The following is a 26365-nucleotide window of genomic DNA, read 5'->3' on the forward strand; positions in this document are numbered from 1 at the left end:
GCCGGGTTCTTGTCGGTGGCTACGCAGTCTTCGTCTTCGTGTTCTGATCATTTTGCTCAGATCTCCCGGACTCGGATACACCTTAGGTACTCGTGAATCTAGCATTTGTGAGAGTTGACATGTCACTTGTAGTGTGAAATCTTCTTTCTAAAAAAACAGTTTTATGTTATCATCCATGAACTTAATACTCGATATTATAATGCGGTTTATTTCCTCGCATCATCATCATACCTGGTTTTAATTTAAGAAATATTATTATTGATGGTTCTGTAATAAATTATGTATTTAAAAATGTGTATGTACTCTATAAGCGTTATCTAAACTCCAAATAAGTAGAAAAAGACTGACTGTGTAAAAATTCGATACCTGACGATACCTATATCGCAATTGCACGACGCGGAAGTGAAACGGGATTTGATGGTCATACGACTACAACTACAATACTTGACATTTCAAGGAAATTACTGTGCACTAAATTGCCTCAGTATCAATCCTTATGATACATTTTAGTTTTTAAAAAGTAATATGGTAAAATATATAATTTTCTTGTTCTTAAACTTATCACAAAAAGTATTTTTATAACGACCCATAAAGGAATTTTAGGCAGTGCTTTATGTTCGACTACTAAGATTTTAGATTACTTTTGCCCAGCTGGCTTTATTTGTCGGAGTCTGTAGTTTACAAATGGCGAAGGTCTTTTTGTTTGTGATTGTTTACTAACAAGAATAATATGGTAATGGTAAGGGTAGTCACAACTATTAATCAGGAGATGCAATTATGTCACTCATTTTCTTAATCCTTCTAACACTTTTTCATTTTACTAAAGACGTGAATATGACACATTTCTTTTCGAGTCACTTTCACTCTTGACTTGACTGTCGGCGTTGGGTGATTTGGACTGGGACTAGGGAGTTAACCAAAATTTCTAAATGTAACGCAGACATTTGAAACTATGTCATACGAAAGAGCAGGCAATACTGATTACAAAACTTTTTGAATTTTGTTTCTACCTTGGTTAGAAATGTAGTTATGGCAGTTCGAAGTCTGAAATTTCAGAATTTTTACCCCAACTGCCCAACTCCAACATTACCATTGCCATTACTATTACCATTTTTGGAATTGGAAAGTTGTGACTGAAACTGAAATCGCATGCCGTTAATAAAAATGGTTAAAACAGTCAATATGGAGTTATTATTAACATGTTATATACCAAGGTGTTCGTCTTATCGGGGACAATGCATTTACATAAATTTCAAAATAACACATTGTTATTGTTACATAATATGACGCAAATGTTACATAATTTAAAAAATGGGCTTGACATAAGAAACAATTTGCTATATCACTTCCGGATTTATCCCCAATATTGTCAATATCTCACTGATACAATGCAAATAATTCTAGGCAGTTAAATTCCCCTCTTTGATTTAATACATAGAATAAAAAAGGGTTTGAGTTTTAGACCGTATTTAAATGAAAATATATAAACTTGTTGCGGATGTTAGATTACTATAATGAAAATAGTTCTGTCTCGTTTTTTGTTTTATTTACAGTTTATTATATTTAATAAGGTTCCCGGAATTCTCGCTCTCACTCTCTCTCTATCTCTCTCTCTCACTCTCTCTCTCACTCTCTCTCTCACTCTCTCTCTCTCTCTCTCTCTCTCTCTCTCTCTCTCTCTCTCTCTCTCTCTCTCTCTCTCTCTCACATTCTCTCGCTGTTGCTTATGACTCATCTCAGTGCTCCTGCAAATAATAGAAGGGAAATTCCATGAAAATGTCAACCGAAGGGGTGTTTTACAAATTCTTAAGAACACATTAAAATTTGGTACCAATTTGTTGGAAAATCATTCAGGATTATGAATATAAGGACATTTCGTGCATATTTGTGGTACAGGATGCTTATTATAGCTTTATATAAGGGTATCCCCTATTTGAAGAACAAAAATAATATTTTCTCGATATTATAAATCTTGCAACTTCTACAAAATTTTAGCCACCATTGCTGTTGCTTATTGATATTAAAACAATTATAAGTATCAGGAACCTATATAAACATTCAAATTTACGATTTTAATGAAATGTTGTCCTCATCGGTCGTTTTAATGACCTTGGGAAATTGTATGTCAGTCCGTTACCATTAAAACAGTATTTTTTCATCTATGAAAGATGTGGTTGTTGTACAGACTCACTATTTCAGATTTTCTGGTATTACATGAATGGCTTTAGTACTGTAAGATAATTTTTTCAAGAAATTTATCATATAAGATACTTTTGTTGGGTAACGGACTGACATTTTTTAGGGTAACGGACTGACAGTAACAGACTGACTAATTCTATTTTAATTCAAAGACAATATATAAAAGATGTTTTTTAAGTCTCAAGAGTAACGTCCACTCCAATATGTTTCAACTGATCAGGCAGCCATTTTATAAACATTTGGATCCATAAAATTTCAAACACTGGCCTTCAACATCAAGCCTGCTATTTTGCAGTAGGTAAGTTGAATCTTTTAAAGCTTGTGAATCTTTTGATCACTTGAAGATTTTTGCTATGTTTGAATTGAGGGAAAAACACTGTTTTTTGTTCTATAATATCCTTATGACAATGGAGCCAGTAGTAGTCTTCTGTTAAAGGGGCAAGAAGCCCTGGGAGAAAAAAAAAAGAATTCAAACATTTAAATTAATGTGAAAACTTTTGAGTCACTGAGGCTTTAAATGTAGTGGGTCAGCAAGCTGTTTAGCTGTGTATAATGTCAATATTTTAGTTGTTACAAAGTAATGTCATACAAGTTAAAAATGAGTTTTATTTTCTTAGTTTTGCTATATTATTTTTAGGAAAACAAGATTTGCTTTTTATTCCGATTTGACTTTCATAGCTTATGATGTAATTTCGCTCAATTTTCTTTATTCACAGGTTCAAAATGCCTACTCTATCCATGATTCAAATTATCAAGAAAGACTGAAAACTGATGAGCATTACATTGTTTAGGAAAAAGATAAGCAACAAAAGCAGGAGTCTCAAAGAAAACTTGAAAGTGATTGTAAAGGAGGCTTAAAAGAAATAACAGGATTTTTTCAAGCAAAATGGAAAAAAAGAGAAAAGCCGATAAATCTACAACTCCAAAAGAAAGTAAACCAAGCACACCTAAATCCACATCTGCCTCACATTTCAGCACAGGAAAGTAAAATACTGAATTCAACTTTGAGGGTCTACAATCCTCCCAAGAATTAAAAAAAAAATTAAACTATGCCTGTACTGCTAAGGGCATACAATACATCAACCAATGGTTTTTAAAATATTTTAATCATGGAAATGGGCTTTCAAGATGAAATAAGATAATTTGCTCGAAAATTTCTATTTGGACAAGAAGTACTCTTGGCGAGCACCAAGGGAAAAAGATTTCATAATTGTGAGAGATGAAAAACGAGAAAGGGCGAAAATTCCAAAAAGTTTCGTGTAAAAAACCCTGAAAAAGAGGTTGTCGATTGTTAGTGAATTTCATCCAGGAATCAAAATTGGCTTAAGTTTATTTTGCTCCCTCAGAACCTCAGAATGTACTTCTAAGAGAAATCCCACAATCTGCATAAGAAAATTGTAACAATCAAGGATAAAATGGTCCAAATGAAATTTTTGAAGATCTTTCTCAGATCTTATAACTGGCTTTTTGGTCAAGTGCATATGAGGAAGAGATTGACTGCCAATACTATCGACCAGTTTGCAGTGACGGTCATGGCCTATTGACAATTCCTAAGCTTGAGGAATCAAGATGAAATACAGAATAAAAATTAAGCTTCAAAAATAAGTACCAAAAGAATGTTAAACCTTCCCCAGTTTTAAAGTCCTTTCTTATCTACATTTTTTTTTTTTTTTGGATAATTTAATTTCATAGTTGAAATAAAGTTTGGCTGTGACAGAATAGATTTCAACTCCATGAATCATTATTTCATTATTTAATTTTTTCAAAAGCAAAGTTGGGATTGAGGTAATCAGATGTCACCCATCGAGTTACTCATCATGCCCAATGTAGCTTGGCATCCATATAAGGAAGAGTATTGGTTTGATCAATCACACTGGGTATTCAGTGTTGATAATAATTACATAATTTGTTCTTTGCTCTAGATTTTATGTAGTAACCGTTATTCTGAGCAATAAAATTCAGAAGTGTCAGTCCGTTACCATCCATTTGTCAGTCCGTTACCGACACTTTTTCAAAGATTGCAGATTCAAATTTTGGACAATCTTTTAAGTATTGCTAGTGGGTTGTAGAACAACATCTCGTGGTTACTATAAAAGAACTTATTTGTTACTGGAAGGCTTAACTTCAGAAAGTTTGATCCATCTACATATAAAATTCAGGCCTCGAAGTGGGCCGGGAAAACCGGGAAAAGCCGGGAACTTTATTTTGAAATTTCCCGACCGGGGAAAATCGGTGAAAATTGTCTGGGGCCGGGAAAAAGCCGTTAGAAAAATTTAGGTGAACAACAACCCAACATGTATTCTTCCGCGTAATCATTACCCAACCTGCGAACGATCGGCTTAGAGCATGGCAGCAACCTCTTATGGTTTCCTCACACTACTAGGCCCTATGTTATGACGATCGACCCAATCAGCAAAGTCCGGTCCGCATTCGTAGAGTACACAGACTATTACCATGTTTCCTGTGCATGACGTAATTATAGTTGTCATCGCTGAAACACTGGAAGACGGCAATGGGATAGTTGCGTCAGTTGTTGAATAAATTATCCAGGCACGGTTGATAAGTAAAAACAAATTATGTTGTAGTTACATTTGAAACAAAGTATATCACTGATCTCGTCTCATTGAGATATAAAGAATGATATAAAAATCAAGAAAATCGGCCGATAAATAAAAAAGTTGCTAAAAAAATCGAAAATAAACAAAAGCAATTTTTAAAATCGAATTTATTCGTAAAACAGTTGGTTTTCAACCGATTTTTCTGAAACAAGGACCAATGTTCTTTTTTCAAGCCGATTTCAACAATGTGACTTTAAAATTCCTCGGAATATTTTTTACTTTTAGATTTTAGCTTTCAGGCCTACTCAAAAAGGTGTTATATTCCTTGCCACTTGCACAACAATAGCGTAATACATCGACGGTGAGAAGCGTCTTTGTTTCGACCAGCCGGTTCGGTTAGATAGCCTGTGATTGGTCGAAGACTTAAAGACGCTTGATTCACTCAGTCGACTCATCATTGTCGCCAAGACAAGAGTGCTAGAAACACACATCCCTCCCCTCATCTTAGTAGTGTGTGTGTGTGTGTGTTTTTTTTTTTTTGTTTTTTTGACTAGGTCATGAATGCGATTGTTAGCTAAGCTAAGAAAGACGGTCGACGTCCTTAGGCTACTTTAATTAATTTTCGTGACTTGTTATTCAATTATTTGGAGATGGCAGATTAAGGTCGTTTACTCATTGTAATTTGTACTAAGTTTGTTTTGTCTGTCTCTAGATTAACTAGCTTTATTTCATTCATGTGCAATTCAATTAGGCCACAAGTCTTTGGACGCTACTTTCTCTCTCATACTCATAGTAATATTCAAATGTCTTTTTCTCTCTATTGATTTCTCTTCTCTTTGTCTCTTCTCTCTCTCTGTCTCTCTCTTTTTTTAAATATTTTTTTTGCATGTTGTAGGAGGCCTAGACTTTACAGGAATACGTCCAAGTATTAATAGCCAGAGTCAATATATTTCTTTCTCTGTCTCAGCCACTCTCTTTTTCACTCACATCTCTCTCTCTCTCTCTCTCTCTCTCTCTCTCTCTCTCTCTCTCTCTCTCTCTCTCTCTCTCTCTCTCTCTCTCTCTATTATATATATATATATATAATGTAGTGGTAACTGGTCTAGAATTGATGAGTATGCTTGAAAATTACTACCTTAAAATTTTCCCTAGAGCCTGGAAAAAACCAGGAAAAAACCGGGAAAAAGCAGGGAAAAATATTTTCCTGAATCACTTCTAGGCCTGAAAATTGAAAAAGATGGATTTTCTGATGTCAGTCTGTTACCAACATTATAATGTCAAAAAAATTCAAGTTGATTAAGATTCATCTTTATCCTTTTGATATATGATAAGGGCGGACATGATACATGTCCATGGGAAATATTAGCTCCATACAATAAATACATTGCATTTCAGAGCACGAAATGTATGCGTTTTTGGTCTGATTTGTCAGTCCGTTACCCGTGGAATTTCCCAGAAGCTACCATCAATAAACCACCACTACTATAACCTCCACCACATCATCATTACTACCACTACCATAACAACATCGTTATCAAAACTACAGCAACCAACACCACCATTACATCATCATATTAACGTCATCATCACTACAATCACCACACGACAAAAGACTCATCGCCATCGTCAACGAAGTTCAAAATTATTATAATAGTAATAATAATGATATTTTTCAAAAATAATAATAATAATATTAATAATAATTGACCAGTAGATTTTTGACCAATCAAAACGTGGAATTTGTGACACACCCTCACACATGCTCTGACATAGTTGGTTGTTTATAACCTTTGTTTTTACTATGTTTTACGAGTCTTATTTATAAGATCTGTAACCACTGGTCTACAATAACAAAGATATAACAAGTAAAAACAAATACTTTCAGGTCTTTTATTTTGACCAAAAGTTAATTTTAAATATCTTGAATAGAATAGAAGGTATATTTTAAAAAAAAATAGTTTTTAGGAAAGGACAATTCATTAAAAATATATGCAAAGTAAATGGTATCTCTACTATTAAGAATAGATGTACACAAGTACTAGTAATATATGAAGCTATGATATTTAAGTCCTGCCGCATGTTTTCATTTATCTTATAATTATAATTATTGTTAAATTATTTTTGATTTAGTCCATAATGTTTTCAATATTATTATCATTTACTATTTTTATATTTTTAATACTGGGCCATTCCACGTCAAGTGGACCAAGGGTGGGAACTACACCCCTTTTGATTTTCCTCAAACTTGGCTCAATTGAAGATACTTATGAGACATGAAGAAAGCCAAATTTTCAGTTCAGAATATGGATATTTGATTTTTACACTATTTCCATACGCACATGGAAGCTTTCCTTGTATTTTGAGGTGCTTCATGGTAAAAATCACCTACAAAGAACCTAAGTATCTCAGTCTGAAGTTACAAAGGGGCATAACTCAATAAATTATTTAAACCCCCAAAATCGACTTATATTACACTACACAGATAACAAACAAAGCTTAAAATGTTTGGCTTATGACAAGCTCTTAAAATATACTAAATTCAATGCTTTCAGTTTATTCATTTTTGAAAAAAGTGCAAAATAATGCATTAACAGTTCAATAATTGTAGACTACACACTCATTCAGATATATCAGGGAAGCATGAATGAAAAAAAAAAATATCCAGCTCCTTTAGGTTTATCATTTTGTGTGTTGGAATGTTCTTCAGTTAAAAATAACTTGTAAAAAAGGTGATAAAGTTAAAGAAGGAGAAAGGACTTTTTGCCGAACCCGATTCTCAAAGAAGTAAAAGAATAGCAGATGAGATGAAAGGAAAGGTAATTGAATCATTATAACAAAGATGAATATTCGCGACTGTGTCCTGGAAAGAATGACTATGTTTCAGTCACAATTGATGGGAAAAGAACTAAAGTGCAAAAGCATTTTTGATACTTGTTAATTTGAATGAACCTTTTAAAAAGTAATCTCAATAACTCAATATAATATTGGTTTATCAATATTCTTCATTTTTTGCCGAACAGCACGGGGAGCCATATTCAAGGGCAGATAACTCCAAAAGTTGATAAATATTTTCATTTTCGTTCAAATAATTGTAATCTATGCTAAAAGTTGTACAGGTTTACCAAATTTGAGAGAGTTAGCTTGATTAATAAAAAGGATATAGCCTCTCAAAAATGGACCCACGAGCAAATTTGACTTTGACACGTTTTGGGGCATAATTTTAAAAAATTGTAAAAAATTCAAATATCCATATTCTGAACTGAAAATTTGGTTTTCTTCATGTCTCATAAGTATCTTTAAGTGAGCCAAGTTTGAGGAAAATCAAAAGGGGTGTGGTTCCCGATTTCCGAAAATTTGGTCCACTTGACATGGAATTGCCCTACTTTTCAACTTTTTAATGGGCATTTTATTGCTTTTATTATTATTAATATATTATTAATTTTTTAGGGCTATAATCTGTTATTAACAATATCAATATTTGAAAAAATAATAATTGCTTTCATTTTATTTCATTTTCCCATGAAGTCATCTAGACTCATTTATTTTGATAAATTTTGTTTTCAGTTCTCTTAGCATTTTAAAGGTCTATATAGTTTAATCTTATGGTAAGAAGTTCTATTAGTAGTTAAATCTGACGACCCACACATTGTAAGGGAGAGAGGAAAGGTTAGGGGGGGGGGGGGGGGCGCTAGGAAGGATAACGTTGAATTGTCAGTCCAAATTATGTGTAGTAATTGTAATGAACTCAAAGGGATTTAGCAGAGTTTTTAATAGCCAGAACTTTCCTTCCAGCTTGAATTGAAAAGACATACAAACTGCCTTATACTTATATGATTCCTTTTCAATTTTTATGAACTTCTTGATTTTGCCTTTTTAAAAATTTAAACTGTCAAGAGTTAAGAGAAAAATCATGCAACATATTTATATCTTTTAAAAAAAAAAAATTTTTTAGCTCATACATGTCTTTATTCTATGTATTAAAACTTTCTTTCCTTTCATTCTAGCCCGCATGTCATTTGAATTTCAGGTGCCTTGTTGAACTAAGGGTTGAATTGTAACCATATTTAAAATTTATCTTTCCAGATTGCTCACAGTTTCACTTACCGATAGCAGCTCATAGCGGACAAGAGAGACAGAAAGTGGACAGATATTGAAAAAAATCCAAAACAACTGGTTATCACTGCATTCGTAGACTCAAATTTTGGCTTGCATTCACTGACAATTAATAATAGCTAACCATGGCATCATCCATTATTTCCGAGTCATCTGGTGGAGATAACCAAGGTCGTGGATATGCAGTCAGACCTATGGATGTGGATAAACCTCGTGGTGTACCTGCCATTGCAGCAACAACATATTCCCTAGATGAAGAGACAAAGATCAGCTACTCATGTCATTATGCATCATTATTCCTCAAGTTATCCAGTGCTCTTCTTGGTGTTAGTTGTGTTATTCAGGTAGGTGTTTTTTATTTCAATTGTTTTATTTTTTTATTTTTTTTCCCCCAATGTCCTTTTTTTTTTTCAGCTAAGACTGAATCTATCGGGTTTCTTTAATGGTTTTTTTTTTTTTTTTTTTTTTTTTGCTAGAGACTTGTATTGTTATTATTTTATTATTTTTAGATCATATTTTTAGATGTTTAAAGGCAACAGTTAGGGGAGAGCTAGAAGGATATTTTGATGAGAGGAAGCTTTGACACACATCTTCATCTGGTTTTTACGTTAAAAAAAAAATCAGGCTTTTTTATTTTTGGCAAAGGGTGTCCCTGTTGCTTTTGATATACAGTCTGGATTCCAGGCCATTGTGGCATATCAGGTAACGAGGAAGCTGATAGCCTCGCTATAAATGCTGCCAAAAAGAAACGACAAAATATACCGCATAATTTCAGCGAGACTTCCACTATCGGGATGGTGACATCGGGCGTACCTCAGGGCTCAGTCCTAGGGCCCATCCTATTTTTAGTGTACATAAATGATCTTCCACGAGGTATGAGGTCAAAAGTGCGCCTCTTTGCTGACGACACAGCATTATATAATCAGATAAGAACAACAGACGACTGCAAAACACTAAATGACGATCTAGTTAAATTACAAGAATGGGAAACAATAAATCAAATGGAATTTAGCGTATCAAAGTGCAATGTTCTAACCATCACAAATAAGAAAGCACCTATTACATTTGAATACCAACTTCATGGTCAAAACCTGGAACCTGTAAAGACAGCAAAATACCTTGGCATTGAGTTTGCTAAAATCCTCAAATGGAATGACCACATATGTCACCTGGCTTCAAAGGCAAATCAAACAAGCGCTTACATCACCCGCAATTTAAAAAGATGCCCAATCACAACTCAAACCCTTGCTTTTAAAACTATTGTTAGACCAATTTTGGAGTATGGCAGCTCAATTTGGGACCCATATACAAAGAAAAACATCGACACCTTAGAAAACATCCAAAGAAAAACAGCAAGACGCATCACAAACACATTCGATCCTTTCTCAAGTGCGTCTGAAATATTACAACTGATTGGCCTTGAACCTCTGGAAAAGAGAAGAAAGATAGATAAACTTAAATTGTTCCACAAGATCTACTACAAAAATTCGTGCCTTAAACTTCCAAACGACATCAAAGATATCAGCACAAGAAATACGAGGGGACCCACAGCAAGAGGAACCATCCCAACATCAAAAACAGACGCCCACATGTATTCGTTTTTCCCTTCCACTGCCTGACTATGGAATAGCCTCCCAGCTGAAGTGGCTGAAAACGGTTGCCAACATGCCTTCACGCGATTGCTAGAGTTCACAACATGACTTTTTAATCTATGTGTATTTTTTATTTTGTTTTATTTTTTTTTGTTTTATTTTAAATTAGTATTATGTGCAGAGTTTTAGCAAGTTTAAAATGTAAAACCCTACAAACTGTGGAGTGATCCTCGACAATATTGGAGGTTTCCACAAGACGAAGAAGAAGAAGAAGAAGACAAACCACATAATTAAGACCCTTCCTACTACACCAAGGCATTTAGATGATTACCATAATATGCTGCCCAGACATGACCAAGTAATCCTGTTCTGCCTCAGGACAGGCCACGATAGACTTAAAAAGCATATACACAGACGCATGAACCTGATACAGTCACCTGTCTGCTCATGTAATGAGGCGGAGGAAGATGCAGAAAATACGGCCCTCTTCAATTTATCTAAATATGAAACTTTTCTGACCTCTCTGAACTTTTTTGGAACTCAGAAAGGCAAATACCTTCATCTTTGATACAGGACTCCAGATATAAAGGCATACAAGAAGAAGAGGATGACATTGGTCCCTTCATCAGTAAACTCATATTTTCATCTTAAACTTTGACAAATTAACGATATGCTAAGGGGCATGACTCATAATATTTGATTTTGTGTCATGTGCCCTTTTCCCCTGTCTCCTCTCAGCTATTATATACAGGCACTCTTCTTATTTAATTATTACACTACTACTATATTAATGTGGAAATTAACATAGATCAAGATGAATCTTTTGAGCCAGCAAGGATCAAACTGATTTAGTCTATAGGCGTGTGTGCTCAAGTGAATATAGTTACAGCGTGGCCTGATAGCAATTCCCAACATCATGATTTGACTGATCGTTACGCCATAGCATTTTTTATAAATAATCATCAGATGATAGAATGACCATTACAGTTACAGTGGTGCCAACCTTAACCCAAAAAATGCATATATTCTTACCCATTTTTGCTCATTGTACACATCTTGCTCAGCGTGTACATAATATTAATAATTTTAAAAAATTATTTAAGCATTTTTAACAATTTAATTTAAAACTCTTTTTGTATACTACTTAAACACTTTAATCTGTTTGTTAACTCAATATAGTTTAAATATTAATATAGTATTATCAGGGTAGGTCATATCAGATTTATAAGTGGATATTATTGAAATTGTCTGTAAATAGTAAATTTATTTATTGATTTAAATTATCAATGATAAAATTGCTTGTATGGTCTTATATTGCCCATCATCAAATTTAGTACTAATTGTCGTTTTTGCAGGATTGTACACATTTTTTCAAAATCTTACTTATTTTGGATCTCCATTGTACACATATTCATGGGCAATGATTGGCAGCACTGCCGTTAATTTGCTATTTATTCCTATATCAATCTATCAAAAAAAGATAGTTACATATGGGAACATTTATCAGTCCTAAATTTTGATATTATAGTCATTTTGGTTTCCAATCATGTCAGGTCATTGCCATCGGAGCTCCTTAATGGAGTGCAGGCTGGCAACTCCTATATCAATCTATCAAAAAAAGATAGTTACATATGGGAACATTGATCAGTCCTATATTTTGATATAGTCATTTTGGTTTCCAATCATTCAGATCATTGCCATTGGAGCTCCTTACTGGAGTGCAGGCTGGCGTAGAGACAAGATGGCCTGGCACGAAGGCATCTGGATGACTTGCATCAGGCATGAGGAAGACAATAAATGGATTTGTAGTTCTTACGACTACCAGAACTCCAAACCAGGAATACCAGGTGAGATGATCTTTGTATTTTTTTTGGTTTTTTTTTCAAACTCAGGAATTTAGCTGTTATGTGGTTTAGTGCTTATGAGATACGCGCCTTCGGACTGGAAGGTGTACTATGGCTGATGACTGGGTTATTCCAGTCTTCCCTTGGAATAGACCTAGATACAAATTTCCCTTGTGGGTTGAATAAAGGGAATTTTATTTTTTTTTGTTTATTTTTTTAATATAAAGAAATTTTTTAGGAATTATTTTCATATGATCTTTACCAGAAATTATTTTTTTTTTTGAATCTGACAAATATATTGGTCCAAAGCAAGGCATTGAGATTTATATTTGATTTGTAAAATAATTGAGAATATTTCTTCTATTTCAGGATGGTATTCATTCACTCAAGCCATGGGACTCATTTCGATTGTTGTCTTTTTGCCTACTTTAATGGTTAACCTGTTTTTTACCATGCATCCGAAGGAGAAGATGTTTAAAGGCCTTCGTTGGTTCAATTTGATCCTTACTGGTATAACAGGTATTGAACATTTGAAATGATGAATGCTATATTTAAAAAATCAACTCTTGCATATGTGTAACATAAATTGACATAAATGTATCGAACATCTTGCTTTCACAGGAAAGATAGAAGGTAAAAAAGAGTAAAGGTAGATCAAGAAAAACATATTTGAATAGCTTGAACATATGGGTGACAAAGAAAGTGAAGAGTAATATTAGTTTTCTGAGGTTATCTGATCAGAGAGATGAATGGCGTAACATGTTAACCGATTTCTGGCACAGACTTGGTACTTGAAGAAGAAGCACGTGGTTAGAAAGCATGATGTGCCTAGAGTGTGGCTCAGACCTTAGTCTGTTTGAAGCCACTTAATGCCTCCTCTTCTTAAGACAGAAGCCTGGTAACTTCTCTCCCAGTTTCCAGAAGATTACGTCCTCGCCTCAAAGAGGGACAGAATTGTTCCAAGTCGACTTCCATCTTGTATGTGCAACCCCTGTCTGGAGTCTGGGCTGCTGGGACTTGTTTCAGCTCGTGCTAGAGGACACTGGTCATTATGCGTCCGTTACCATCTCTATTTTCTTAAACCAGCACCGGAAATGATGGTAAAGGAGAATCGCTAAGAAAGAGAAACTTCAATTGATGGTTCAACCATTACTTAGCATTAACAAATCAGGGTAGCGTGGCTCAGTGGCATGGTCTTTACTTCATACCCAAAAGTATCGTTTGAACACCTGTCACTGAGCTGTGTGACCTTGAGCAAGTCACCTCGCCCTAGCTCAGTTTGCTGACGCCTGGGTTATTCCAGTCTCCCCTTGGAATAGACCCTAGAGACAAATTTCCTCTATGGGATGAATAAAGGGAATTTTATTTTATTTTTTTTGTTTATCCGAATATTCACTGTCGTTTAGCCCATTCCATCTCCTAGACTATTATTTCCAATCAACTGGAGTAGCTACTTTTAGTGCTTGCCAAACAGATAGGTCAGTCCCACAGTTAGTGAGCATTTATCACAATATTATTTGGACTCTTTGATAAAGGAATTAACATTGCTAAATTTGAAGACGCTAAGCATTTTTTTCAGTGATCTGTGTTCAAGTTGTGAATAGTGCTCAGGATCTGTGGGTTGTTTGTCTCAGGCAATAGACTCTTATTCTCTCACCGTACTCAGGTGCAAAATGAGTACCTGGTCGTTAACAGCTTTCTCTTTGTCTGAAAAAAAATGTAATATCTGTCTAACAGGCATTATTCTTGTCCTACATGTTACATATTGCTGTTAGCCAGGGACTCCTTGTAAAGTGTTTTGAGCATTTTAGTGGTTATTGCGCTATATAAAGGCTTTTTAAAAAGTCTGAAGACGAGTGCCATATTGCTTGACTACATACGTTGGTGTCTTGTACGTCTCAATTCCATTAAAATCATTTTAACTTTTTAAAAAATATATATTTCAGGTCTCCTTCCATTCATGATGGTGTTGACTTGGGGCATCGGCCACCCGAAGGATGACAGGTTCCCCATCAACTACAATGAAAAAGACTACGACGACGACCCTTTTGAGTTTCATTTCTCTTTTGTGTTTGAAATATTTGCCTTCCTTTTCTCATTCGCTGCCTTGGCCTTGGAGATCATCGACTTCATGAGGAGTAATTACGAGTAACTGCTGAATTTTTGAGAGGAAGACAAACATTATCCCGATTGTTTAGCATCATAATTTTTCACATTGTATAGATATCATCAAGCCTGCCGAGATCATGTTGTATTTATTATAAAAACTTTTTTTTTTAGCTATTTGATGCATTTGAGGCTGGGTTGAAAGGTCATGTTTTTTTGGGGTTTTTTTTTTAGTGACTTTTGCCACAAAAATATTACAGTAATAAGTTGTTTGGAAAAAACTAAGGCAAAATTAATCGGCTTCTATTAGTTGAATAATAATGTAATATAAACCAAAAGCCAGTAATTTAGCTCCAAAAGAATAGCAGAAATAGTTTCTAAAAGGTTAAAGGAAAAGGTGGACAGAGTGTCAATTTTGTCCACATTTTTTTGACACTTTAAAAAGCTATTACGAGTATAATTGTGATGCTAGATCATCAGTTTCTCTAGATCATCTAGATCATCTGAACATAATACCATTTTGAGGCAATAGGTCACATTCCAAAATAAGTTTCAGGCTTTTTTTAATTTGATAGAATTGGATTTCAGGCTTTTTTTGAATGTAAAAATTGGATTTCAGGCTTTTTTTGAATGTAAAAATTGGATTTCAGGCTTTTTTTTTAATGTTAAAATTGGATTTCAGGCTTTTTTGGTCTGACCTACTTGCACCCATGCTTATTGGAGTATTTTTGCAGTGGTCGTCACATAATGACCTTTTGGCCCAACCTCATAAATATACTATAAATATATACATGCTGTGTGGAGAGTATTGCGCAAAAAATTGATCCAATTTTGCACTTTATCAAGTTGACCTAGCAACTGCCAATTGACAAAGAGAATGGTTTCTTTGGTGGCCACAGTTTTTTTTTTTTTTGGGGTGGTGGGGGGGGGGGGGGGGGGGGGGGGGGGGGGGGGTATTTTTTAAAACATAGTTTCCCCTAATTTATGTTCATAGGACATTGAATATTTATTGATTCACAATGATAATGGTCGACATAGTATTAATTTTTGCAACGAATTTTGACGAATATGTGAGATTGACTGTTGTGCATTTTTGGACCATTTTTTTTTTTTTTTTTTTTTTTTGGTTGGTCGTGCATTCAGATATACAATTTGCTTCTGATGTTTTATAAAGTCAGATTTAATTGTACTGGCTGTTTGATTATTTTGAAAATTTACAGTGCTATGCATATCATGTTGAAACTTCTCACTCATCTTGTGTGGCATACAGAAAATGATACTAAGCTGCTAGAAGCTGTGGGCTGTATAAAGTAATAATCAAAAATGAATATAACAGCTTCGGAAAAGGATCAAAATACTAAGCACGGAAAGTTTCGGACTGAAAACGCCTCTTTAGTCAAGAACAAAAAGCAATAAAAACATAAATACATTACTCAAAAAAACAGATAGACGGCCAGAACCAGCCGTCTATTTTGGTTTTTTATGTAATGTCTTTATGTTTTTATTGCTTTTGTTAGTGTTTTGTGTTTAGTATTTTATTCTTTTCCAAACCTGTTATATATTTATTTTTGTTTATTACTTGTGGCATCGAAACCTTTCTTGTTTACTATAATTCTCAAGCAGTACCGGGTTTTTGCCAAAAAAAAACCCCACGTTTTATAGGTGGGGAGGGGGAGGTTTGTTTCTTTTGGCGTGGGTGACAAAGAACTGCCAGAGTTTGTTGTGTCGATTTATTGATTTTTTATTTTAAAAAAAACTTTTTTTGTGTGTTTTTAAAAAATGAATATTGGTTGGTGTTTGTTGTCCAGGGTATCTACAAAATGGTTGTTTTCCATTTTTATTTATTTTACAGGGTTCATACACATATCTCGAAGGCTTGATTTAAAAACATTTTTTTTTTTTTGGGTCACATTTCATCATCTTTATGAATGCTGTTTATTGTTATAGAAAAAGAATCATGCTAGTTTCCCCATTTTCAGAAAAAAAAAACTTTTGTCGTTTTTGGCGACTCGCTTGTTTTTTTATTTTTTTTATCACAATCTGACAGGGGTTCATTCATTTTTAGGAATTTGTTGAAATTGAATGAATGTTACCCGAGGTTGAAGGATGAGAGTAATCCTCATGATGTTGTTTGCCTTAGATTAAACTTATCTCCACTGTAATAACGTGAAGGGACAAGGGTGTAGGATGATATAACTCAATCAGAAATCAACTGATTTCGAAAGTTGAACCTAAACGTGTTACTTTTCCTTAACGCCTCCAAATAAATCCTGTTGTTACAAATGTTCCTTTGTCTAGCATTATATGAATTAAAACTTTTTTTTTGTTGTTGTTAGAAATTTGTCGCCCTCATAAAATTAAATTTAATGGTGTTGAAAATATTCTCTTTTATAATTTATAATCATGTTAGCGCCAAAATAATAGCTATTTTCTTCTAAAATTCCTTTATAAGACTATTGAACTTTACAAGATAAATAGTATTTGGTTGTTTATTAAATTAAAAGTATTATGACCTCTCAATTTCCCTTTTTCTTCTCTTGATCTCCCAGGGTGAATTAAATGGGTTTTTTTGGAGTACAGTTTCTGTATGATGAATGGTAGTGTATATATTGTGGAATGAGAGAAGTGAATCGGGATGTGAAGAGAAATATTTACATTTTGTAGTCATTCCATTTTTATTTTCTTTTAACAAGATGTTGGTTTAGATTTAGATTAATCAATACATATCATTCATGTAACATATACTTTTTATTACATTTCTTTTTAAATTGTTTGGAACTTCTTTTTATATTCAGCCATTTTCAAATCATCAACATTATAATTCAACAGACAATTTTGAGATGTATTATATTGTTCAAGTAGATCTTGATAATATGTTTAGCTATTTATTGTTCTTTGTTAATAAATGATTATTTCTAAAACATTCCACTTACTTTGACGGTGGTGAAAATATAAATTAATATGGCAGTCCTGTTGTGATCAATACCAATGGATAGGAGTCATTCTTGGATGATATAGTCATTCATTTCATGGCGATTCTCTAGGCTCATTATTTATATTCAAATCAAGGGGAAAACTAATGGGTCAAAAAGTTCATGGATTCAAATCGTTGCAGAGATACTTTTATTCCTGCTCTTGCTGCCCAAGGCTGTGAAATTCTCTGACTGATCTGTTCTCATTGCAGATAAATCAAATAAAAAAAAAATTAAAAATCTTTGAATAGCCTGACTAGTTTTGAAAACAGAATTTTTAACCGAGTTGGCACCGATTATTGTAAAATGGTCTTCGTATATAACTTATGTCTGCGTTTTGTCAACTCATTAGAAGCTTGTGTTGATAGAATAAAGGATGCATTCAATGTATTGCGCATTCATCTCCAAGGGGAAATTTGTCTTTAGGGTCTATATGGAATGAGATTAGCGGAAGAGTAGCGTCCCTTGATTGGATGCGGAAGCGAGGACGAGAGACGCATTCGCACAACCAACATGACATACTCTCTCTAATAACTTTTCCGCCTGTAATGTCACAGACTATGGGTGACGTCCAATCAAGGGACGCTACTCTTCCGCTAATCTCATTCCCTATTCCGGAGGAAGTCTGGAATAACCCAGGCGTCAGCCACAGTGTAGCAAAGTAAAGTGAGCTAGGACGAGGTGACTTCTTGCTCAAGGCGACACAGCACAGCGGTTAATCAAACTTTCTACTTTTCAGGTATGAATGAAGGACGAATCTGCTGAGCCATGTTGCTCCATGAACAGAAGTAGAAAACAATGTTTCATTTCGGATAATGGTGATCGGGCATTTTCAGCTTGACACCCCTTTGGTCATTACTTTTTATTTTGGGGTGGGGGGGGACGAAACAGAATCATATATTTGATTTATTTTGTTGTTGTTATATTGGATCTGCCATAATAGAATGACATAATGAATCGGGTATAATCATAATAATATAATAATAATGATATATGTATATGGTATACTGCCCCATTGTTATGAACCTCCATATTGGTTGTAATCCCAAGACTGCTTATAATTATAATATTAATGATGTATCTGATTTTATATCACATGTTTTTTTTCTTTGTGTTTTTTTAAAAACTACAGTCACTTGTGCCTTTCTTTGCAAGGTTTACAAAAGCGTGTCCTGGGTGGGGTTCGATGAAGAATTTTTTTCTGATAAAAATGATTTTATTCTGGCAAATTATGTGTACCCCTCAGTCTTTAACCAGATTTATGTCGGAATGAAACTGATGCCTGGCATTGATATTAAAGTCAAAAATATCAGAAAATAGATCTAAGTTGAGCATTTATATAGTGCAATATACACCACACGTGCTCAAAGTGCTTTACAAGGTGTCCCAAGTCAACAGCAATGTTAACATTTTCACTTTTCTGCTCATTTTAATCGAAAGGCCCCCTTTTGGCAACAGGTTCATCCAGACATAATATAATACTGTTTTGAGACTATTGATCACATATTCAGTTTTTCAGAGGGCTACCTCTCCTCCCCCCCCCCCACCCCCCTCTCCGCAAAATTTTTGATATTAGTGTTTGGCGGGTGGTTGGATGGGAGCATCACCCTTGAATCATATACCTATGATGTTCGCATGGGTGTACGATCCGATAGTGATGTCGTTTCTTCTTCTCTTTACTAGCCTATCCTGCTTCTTTGGTTTGTGATTGTATTTTTGACAGGGGATATTTTTTTTTCTGTAAATCTTCTGCCTGTTTGTTCTTGGTTATTTATAATTTAGCTTATGATATCTTTAGGTTATGATTTGATTTACATTTGTACTATTTTTGTTAGATTGCTTGTTTTTTTGTTTCAGCGGTCTCTCATATAACCTCAATTGTGTTGGAAGAGACCTAAAGCAACAAACAAACAAAAAAAAAAATATTAGTGTTTGCCATTTTACCAGATGGTTTTAGCACCGAGGTCATGGATAGGCAAATGTCTTTTTTTGTCTTTTTTCTTTTTGTTTTTTTTTTGGGGATTAAAAATTTTTTTACTCTAGGTCTTTTATTTATTGTTTGGAAGAAGGCCTAGTCATATTCTATCAAAGAAGACATTTTTTCGTTGTTTTTTTTTTTCTTTTTTAGTTTTTTTTTTTTCCTTTTTTATCTTTGCGGTGATTTTCATATTTTATCAAAGAAGACATTTTAAAAAAATATTTTTTCGTTGTTTTTAAAAAAAACATTTTTTTAACATTTTCATTTATCTTTGCGGTGATTGTAAATAAAAGATTGCATTAAATCTTCATGACAATTGTAGGTTTTTTTTTGTTTTTTTCTTTTTAGTTTTATAGTTATTTTGACAGAAAGGAATTTTTGTTGTGTGTTTTTTTTTGTTTTTTTTAAAAATTTTAATATATATATCACTGCTGATTTTCGAATAACTTTTGATGTGTCTTGTTTACCAGGATTGCTGTTATTGATTTTGTAACTTCCCTAATATTGTAGTCCTAGCGTTACATTCAGATAATTATAACAGGGTTTTGACCTTGTGATGAAAAAAGCAAAATTGAAAAGTTAATGATCACAATTTACTATTATTCTTATTATGAAAAATGTTAAATTTATAGCTTTTGTAAATAAAATATGTTTTTATTTAATTAATTTTTTATTCATCATTATGTATTGATAACCGTGAAATAAGAATCAAAATACCTTGATATTTTGGTCTAGCATTGATAGGAATTGTTGAGTATAAATATAAAACACGTCATAATAAAATACATTGTACAGGTTTAGAACTTTCTTCACTTTGATATTTGGCAATAGTTTGAGTGGTTGTAAATTTTTTTATTCATTGACCAAGATTTATAATTGTTCATTGAGAAAACTGAGTGAAGCAGGCACTTGTGTTGATAATAACAGGAAATGAAGTGAGTAGAGCGTCGACTGTATAGCGTCCCTCTCACAGAATTGTCGTATCACTATGGTTGTGGGTTCGAGCCGCCATCGCTGTGGAATTTTTATTCTCTATTATTATTATCTTCTGGCACTTTTCTACTCACTTCATTTTACTTTTTAATTGGGAACTCTTATGTAGACAAGATTTTAGATTTTGAAATGAAAATTTAAAAGTGAAAATTGTATTCAGGTCAATGCTCAAATGACTGTTGAAATGTTTCATATCATTTGATGAGTTGATAAAACAAGGATAAGTTGAAAAACAAGGATAAAATGCAAATGGTACTGCTTGAATGCGCCGTAATGAATAACAATATTCAAATGGAACGGAAGCCTCAATTTTGCTGGGTGGGGATCCTACCTTCCATAGTGGGCAGGGAGGTACTTATTGTGTCTTCTATCCCCTTATATCTGTTTTCCAACATGCTTTCTGCCTTTGTCTTGGAACGAGATTACTTGGTTTTGTCCTGGCACTGGCCGGAATCCTGGCTGGGAGGGAAACAGTCAAATGCAGTTATTGTTTTGGGAGATGATATTTTTTTCCTTGTAAATCATCTCTCTGTTATGTATCATTGTATTTATTTTAAATGTATAATGTAAGCATTTGAGTGTATTCCTCTTTTTTGGATTTTGTGCTTGTGTCCGGATGAAACTTATAGGTGATCTCAAACTAAGTACATTGGTGGTATGCTCTTGGATTCTACATCTGATCCCTATTTGTTCCTAGTTCCCCTTTTGTCTTACTTTTTCTTGGGTGCTTTAATTGTAATTACAGAACTTTTTACTATCCCATTTTCTTCCTTTTTACTGGCGCTGATATAACCTAAATGTGTTGCAAGCGCCGTAAAACCCTTAAAAAAAAAACAAAAAAAAAAACAAGCCTCAATTTGATCTACGAGGAGATATGATGTGGACGTTTCGGTTTTCCCCTTTATCAATAAAACTTGATGAAAGAAACACTAAAGTCGAATAAGAGGATGGCGTTGTTAAGGCGAATCGCTGTAGTCTCATCTCTCACTTGTCTGTCGTCATTTGTCTTGGTCAATGAAATTGAATGCTTCCGTCCCATTTGACTATTGTTGGTTTAAGACAGAAACAGGAAGTTTTCTTTTATATATTTTCACAATCGTATCTTTCATTGTATTTCTAAACATTCCTCAGGTTAAGAGACATTTTTATACACTACCACAGTACAAGCAGTACAATTATAGCAGCATTGGTCTTCTACAAGAATCATTGTCTAATGTTGCATTCTTAATATATGTATATATAAAATATCTTTTTTTCCGGTTTCCTTAATCTTACCTTTTTTTTTCAAGGCTCTGATTATTTGATCAGAAATTGTCACCAGCCCACATTTATCGCTTAGTCTTAGCAAAATATTTTAAAAATAATAATAAAGGAATTACTAAGTCTTTTCTCTCAACGGGCCAGTTTTACTGGATATTTCCCAGTTTTGAGTACTTTTATGAAAACCTCTTTCCAAATGTTTGTCACCCCCGTAAGGTTTATCCGAAAATCTTGTGTAACATTGCAGGGATGCTACCGTGGTAGGCAGGAGGTCATGCGCTGTGTCTCTTTGTCCTTGTCTTGGAATGGGATTATTTGGTTTTGTCCTGGCCCTTTCCGGAGTCCTTGACTGAGATGGAAGCAGTGGAATGTATAGTCAATGCTAATTTTGGGAGGTGATATTTTTTTTCCATGTACATCATCTCTCTGTTAGGTACTGATAGTTATATATATATTTTTTTTTGAACATATCCTGTCAACATTTTGGTGGGTTCTTCTTACTACAATCCTTTGCTAGTGTGTGGATGAGACATTTAGGTGAATTTCAACTAAGTACATTGATAGTAATAGTATGCTCTTGGAATCTACATCTGTTCCCTATTTTGAACCAATTCTCCTTTGTCTTTCTTTTTTTCTTGGTTGCTTTAATTATAGTTCCAGAAATCTTTTTACGATCCTATTTTCTTCCTTTTCACTATCACTGATTTGACCCCACTGTGCAGGGCTGCCAGATGATGGCGAAACCGCGAAAAATTGTCGGTTTGAAGCGGCACCATGGGTGGATGGAGCTTTTGACATTGACTTTGCCTGTTTAATGTTTTCTTAATTCCACCATCGTTGCCATGTTCAGACCTGCCTACTTGAAATTTCAAAAGTTTTTCGTTTTTAGAGATAATAGTGCAGTAGACATTATAACTACTTTTTAAAATGATCAACTTTCCCCCAATACGAAAAAATAATGCTTTGATCACCTTTATATATACCAGCTATGGCACTAGAACATTGTTTTCGAGAGACGTTTTATTGAATTAAAGATCTTTATATAGTTTTCCGGTTATTACCGACAATCCGTTATATTACGAAGGTCTGTTTGTGTCTATTTCAAACAGCATATTGCTGTTTTGTTGTTGAATTTCAACTCTGGCATTTGTCAGAATTGTTTTCCATTCATCTCATGTTTTTTTCTCTCCCTTCTTGTCAAACATACATAATATTCCAATGACTAGCTCTTGACTTTTCATTATTTTTATTGAACTTTCTATATTAAAAAAAACAACAAATTGAATACACATTGAATAGAGCTGGTGAAAGTGTTTGACGAAGCTTACCAAAAAAAAATGTTTTCTTTTTTCTTTTCTGATAGTTGTTTTTTTTTTGTTGGGGTTTTTAAAATACTTTGTATCTTTCTGTATATAAATACAGGGCATATTATACATTACAAGCAATAATACAGAAAAGCCTTCCAACCACTGCGACTTTGGACCTGGAGTGTTCCACAGAGTGTAGTGTAGCTATATCACGGGTCAAAGTTCACAGGCATATGCTGGCAATGCCGGTTTTGTTTGGTCACAATTATCATCGCAATGTGGCATGTCAACTTTCTTGTCAGTTTTATCATCATTGATAAATGAACAGAACATTCACTTTTCATACTTTGAAATACCGTGGTACTGGTGTTCGGCATTCTAATGGATCTGAATCTGAATAATACTTTTAAGTCATTCAGGCAAATTGATCCCTGTGAACTTTCACCTATGATCTATATTCATTTACATAGTGGCCAGTCAATCATCTCGATAATGTCAGGACTATCGCAATGTAGCAATCTGGTGGGACTATGTGGTCTTGTGGTATGATGACTCACTTTCGGATCGGAAAGTCCTGGCAATGAATGTGTTGCAAGTGCCGTAAAACCTATACAAACAAACAATGAGAACAGACATATATAGAGTATAAAAGCTTCAATTGTAGTATTTTCCATTAGTTCAAACATACTGCTATTTTTGGACTATGACGGGTAGGAGAGTGTCCAGTTTTAGATATTTGAAAAGTTGGATGGCCGCTATGTATTTATCATACTTTGTGTGTCGCTCTGGATTGTGTGTACTTAATACTGGTAGCTTTTCTGGTCTTTTCAACAGTCTTTATAGGCCATCCGTGACATTTATTAAATATCGTTTGTTTATCAGTGTTATTTCTTTCCATCACTGGAAAAACTCGTTTTTGAAAATTTGTCCAGAAAACTCTCCCCCCAAATATCGATAGATTTATTTAAATAACTTTCATCTTGGCAAAAAAATTTATTAAACCTCTTCGTGTTTGAATGTCTTGTTGGTGAAGGACTGCCGATGTCTTCCCCCGCTCTGTCAGGGGCCCATACAGTTTGGTCTGCAGAAATGTGGTACTAGGCCAAAAATCCTCTCTTGCTGTTGTTTACTTTGGGCAGGTCTGGAGGAAACGGTGTGCTTCTTCTTCTCCTTCACCTAAGTCATACATGTCTGTTTCTCTTGTTTAGAAAATCTTGTGCATGTAATTTAATCAAAGTCAGGGTGTTTTCTCCACAATCAGATGAAAGATGAAAAATAAATGAAATTTGTGGAGTAAATTTTATTTAAGAATAGTTGCGTTTTTGCTCGTCTATAGAGTTACATCAAGCCTGTTCTTTTAAATTAAAAATTTTAAATCGATGTTTTAACAAAAAAATTTTTTTTTTTAATTTGTCGATTTCAATATGAATGACGTGAATTTTTACAATTGGGTTTGGGCTGGGGTTTTTTGTCCTTCTTTAACATTCGGTCATTTTGAAATGAAAATATAATTTAAAAAAAAAATTGTTGTTGGTTTTTCCTTTTTTATGCAGCGAGTCTGGTGAAGATGAGTTCATGTTACTTGTACTTGTAAATATATTTAAATTTAAACATCCTGATTATGGCAGCGTTGCTCAATATATCGTGTTTCTAATTACTTTTACTTCGAGATGAAAAATCAACATTCCTTTTTAAAAAATAAAAATATCTTACCTGGTCCGTATTTCTCCCATACCCATCCACTTAAAGAATTCTTTTTATATCATAGGGAACCAATGTTGTTTTCCTTTCTTTCTTTCTTTTATAAAAAAAAATTCGTGTGTGTGTGCGCGTGTGAACTGGTTGAATAGTCGTCTTCCATTTCTATTGATAAGTTTTTTTCTTTATCTTGATGTCTTCTTCCTAGACTGTCCATCTGCCAGGGGTTGATTCTGTCTGTCACTTCTAATTCTACCCTGCTATTTAAAAATAAAAAAATATGAAATTATGTATAGTATGAAACGGGCAAAAGCAATTTCTTGCTACCTTTTAGATATGATGTTTGACACCTGCCGAGTGGACAGGGGAGTCAGGGTAAGGGGTGGGGGGAATCTTGACTTTACCAGGATCCATCTTGGTTCCTTTGCGTGTGAAGCAAGTTCTTTACCCATTGAACCATCGGTAAAGATAAAACTACACACCTTCTTTGATTTGAGTCTAAAATTCATAGTTTTACAAATTGTTGAGTTGACAGGTCTGACTTTGTAATTAATATCAATGTACTGGTTGTGTGAATGTGTTTGAGTTTGAGTTGATAATATAATGATTCTTAACTTGTATCTACCCATACATTCCCATTATGATATCACCAGTAGTAATTGTACAACTACTACTCCTGTTACTACTACTACTACTACTACTACTACTACTACTACTACTACTACTACTACTACTACTACTACTACTACTACTACTACTACCACTACTACTACTACTACTACTACTACTACTACTACTACTACTACTACTACTACTACTACTACTACCACTACTACTATAACAAGAACAATTTCTAATTTCTACAACTATTATTATTACTACTACAACTGCTATAGTATTATTATTATTATTATTATTATTATTATTATTATTATTATTATTATTATTATTATTATTATTATTATTATTATTATTATTATTATTATTATTATTCATCCTAATAATTTCTATTGTTATTATCGTCATTTTGTACCAAAAGTATATTGTCCATGAACCTACTCCTTATTACCAAATTATTTCTACTTTACTCCAGTATTTTTTGTTTCCCTTCATTAAATTAAATCATATTTTGTAGAAAAATTGAATTCTTATGTTGTTTTTTTTACAAATCGGTTTATCTATGTAGGGTTCCCGACCTCCCATAGTGGGCCGGGAGGTACTTATTGTGTCTTCTATCTTCCTGTATCTGTTTTCCAATTGCTTTCTGTTCTTGTCTTGGAATGAGATTACGTAGTTTTGTTCTGACCCTGGCCGGAGTCCTTGGCTGGGAGGGAAACAGTCGAATGTATAGTTGTAGTTTTGGGAGATGATATTTTTTTCCTTGTAAATCATCTCTCTGTTATGCATTGTATTATGTTTAGTTTACATATTATATTATCTGATTGGTAAACATTTGAGTGTATTCCTCTTAGTTGGGACCTGTGCTTGTGTCTGGATGAGACTTTTAGGTATCTCAAATTAAGTACTTTGACGGTGTGCTCTTGGAATCTACATCTGTTCCCTATTTAAACCAATTCCGCTTTGTCTTACCTTTTATTTTGTGCTTTAATTGTAATTCTAGAACTTTTTACTATCCCATTTTCTTCCCTTTTACTGGCGCTGATATGACCGTAATGTGTTGCAAGCGCCGTAAAACCCTTAAAAAAAAAACAAACAAAAAACAAAAAAAACAAAAAAAAAAACGA

At 33.9% G+C, this 26365-nt stretch overlaps 1 protein-coding gene across 4 annotated transcripts; it reads left to right on the top strand.

The window, feature by feature from the left end:
• Window positions 1–452: 452 nt before the first annotated feature.
• On the top strand, window positions 453–25381 carry LOC144957271 (uncharacterized). Of its 4 annotated transcripts, none has more exons than XM_078888367.1 (5): window positions 453–528; window positions 8841–9214; window positions 12153–12309; window positions 12676–12825; window positions 14253–15326. In XM_078888367.1, the coding sequence occupies exons 2-5, from the start codon at window positions 8996–8998 to the stop codon at window positions 14456–14458; spliced, it is 732 nt and encodes a 243-aa protein (XP_078744493.1). In that variant the 5' UTR covers window positions 453–528; window positions 8841–8995; the 3' UTR covers window positions 14459–15326. The 4 variants fall into 4 exon arrangements, with proteins under 4 accessions (XP_078744493.1, XP_078744494.1, XP_078744490.1 ...); XM_078888368.1 differs by having other exon boundaries at window positions 458–520; XM_078888364.1 differs by lacking the exon at window positions 453–528 and adding an exon at window positions 657–733 and having other exon boundaries at window positions 14253–25381.
• Window positions 25382–26365: the final 984 nt, after the last annotated feature.

The sequence above is a fragment of the Berghia stephanieae genome, chromosome 11 (genome assembly GCF_034508935.2).
Source record: "Berghia stephanieae isolate SIO BIC M18660-M18661 chromosome 11, UCSD_Bste_1.3, whole genome shotgun sequence".
NCBI classification, from domain to species: Eukaryota; Metazoa; Mollusca; class Gastropoda; order Nudibranchia; family Aeolidiidae; genus Berghia; species Berghia stephanieae.

What these genes read in the sequence shown, in the direction of transcription:
- LOC144957271 (XM_078888367.1), top strand. Translation starts at nt 8,996, where the DNA reads ATGGCATCATCCATTATTTCCGAGTCATCTGGTGGAGATAACCAAGGT. An exon ending in CTCCAAACCAGGAATACCAG is followed by an intron (nt 12,310 to 12,675) that starts GTGAGATGATCT and finishes CTTCTATTTCAG; the next exon opens with GATGGTATTCATTCACTCAA. An exon ending in GATCCTTACTGGTATAACAG is followed by an intron (nt 12,826 to 14,252) that starts GTATTGAACATT and finishes TATATATTTCAG; the next exon opens with GTCTCCTTCCATTCATGATG.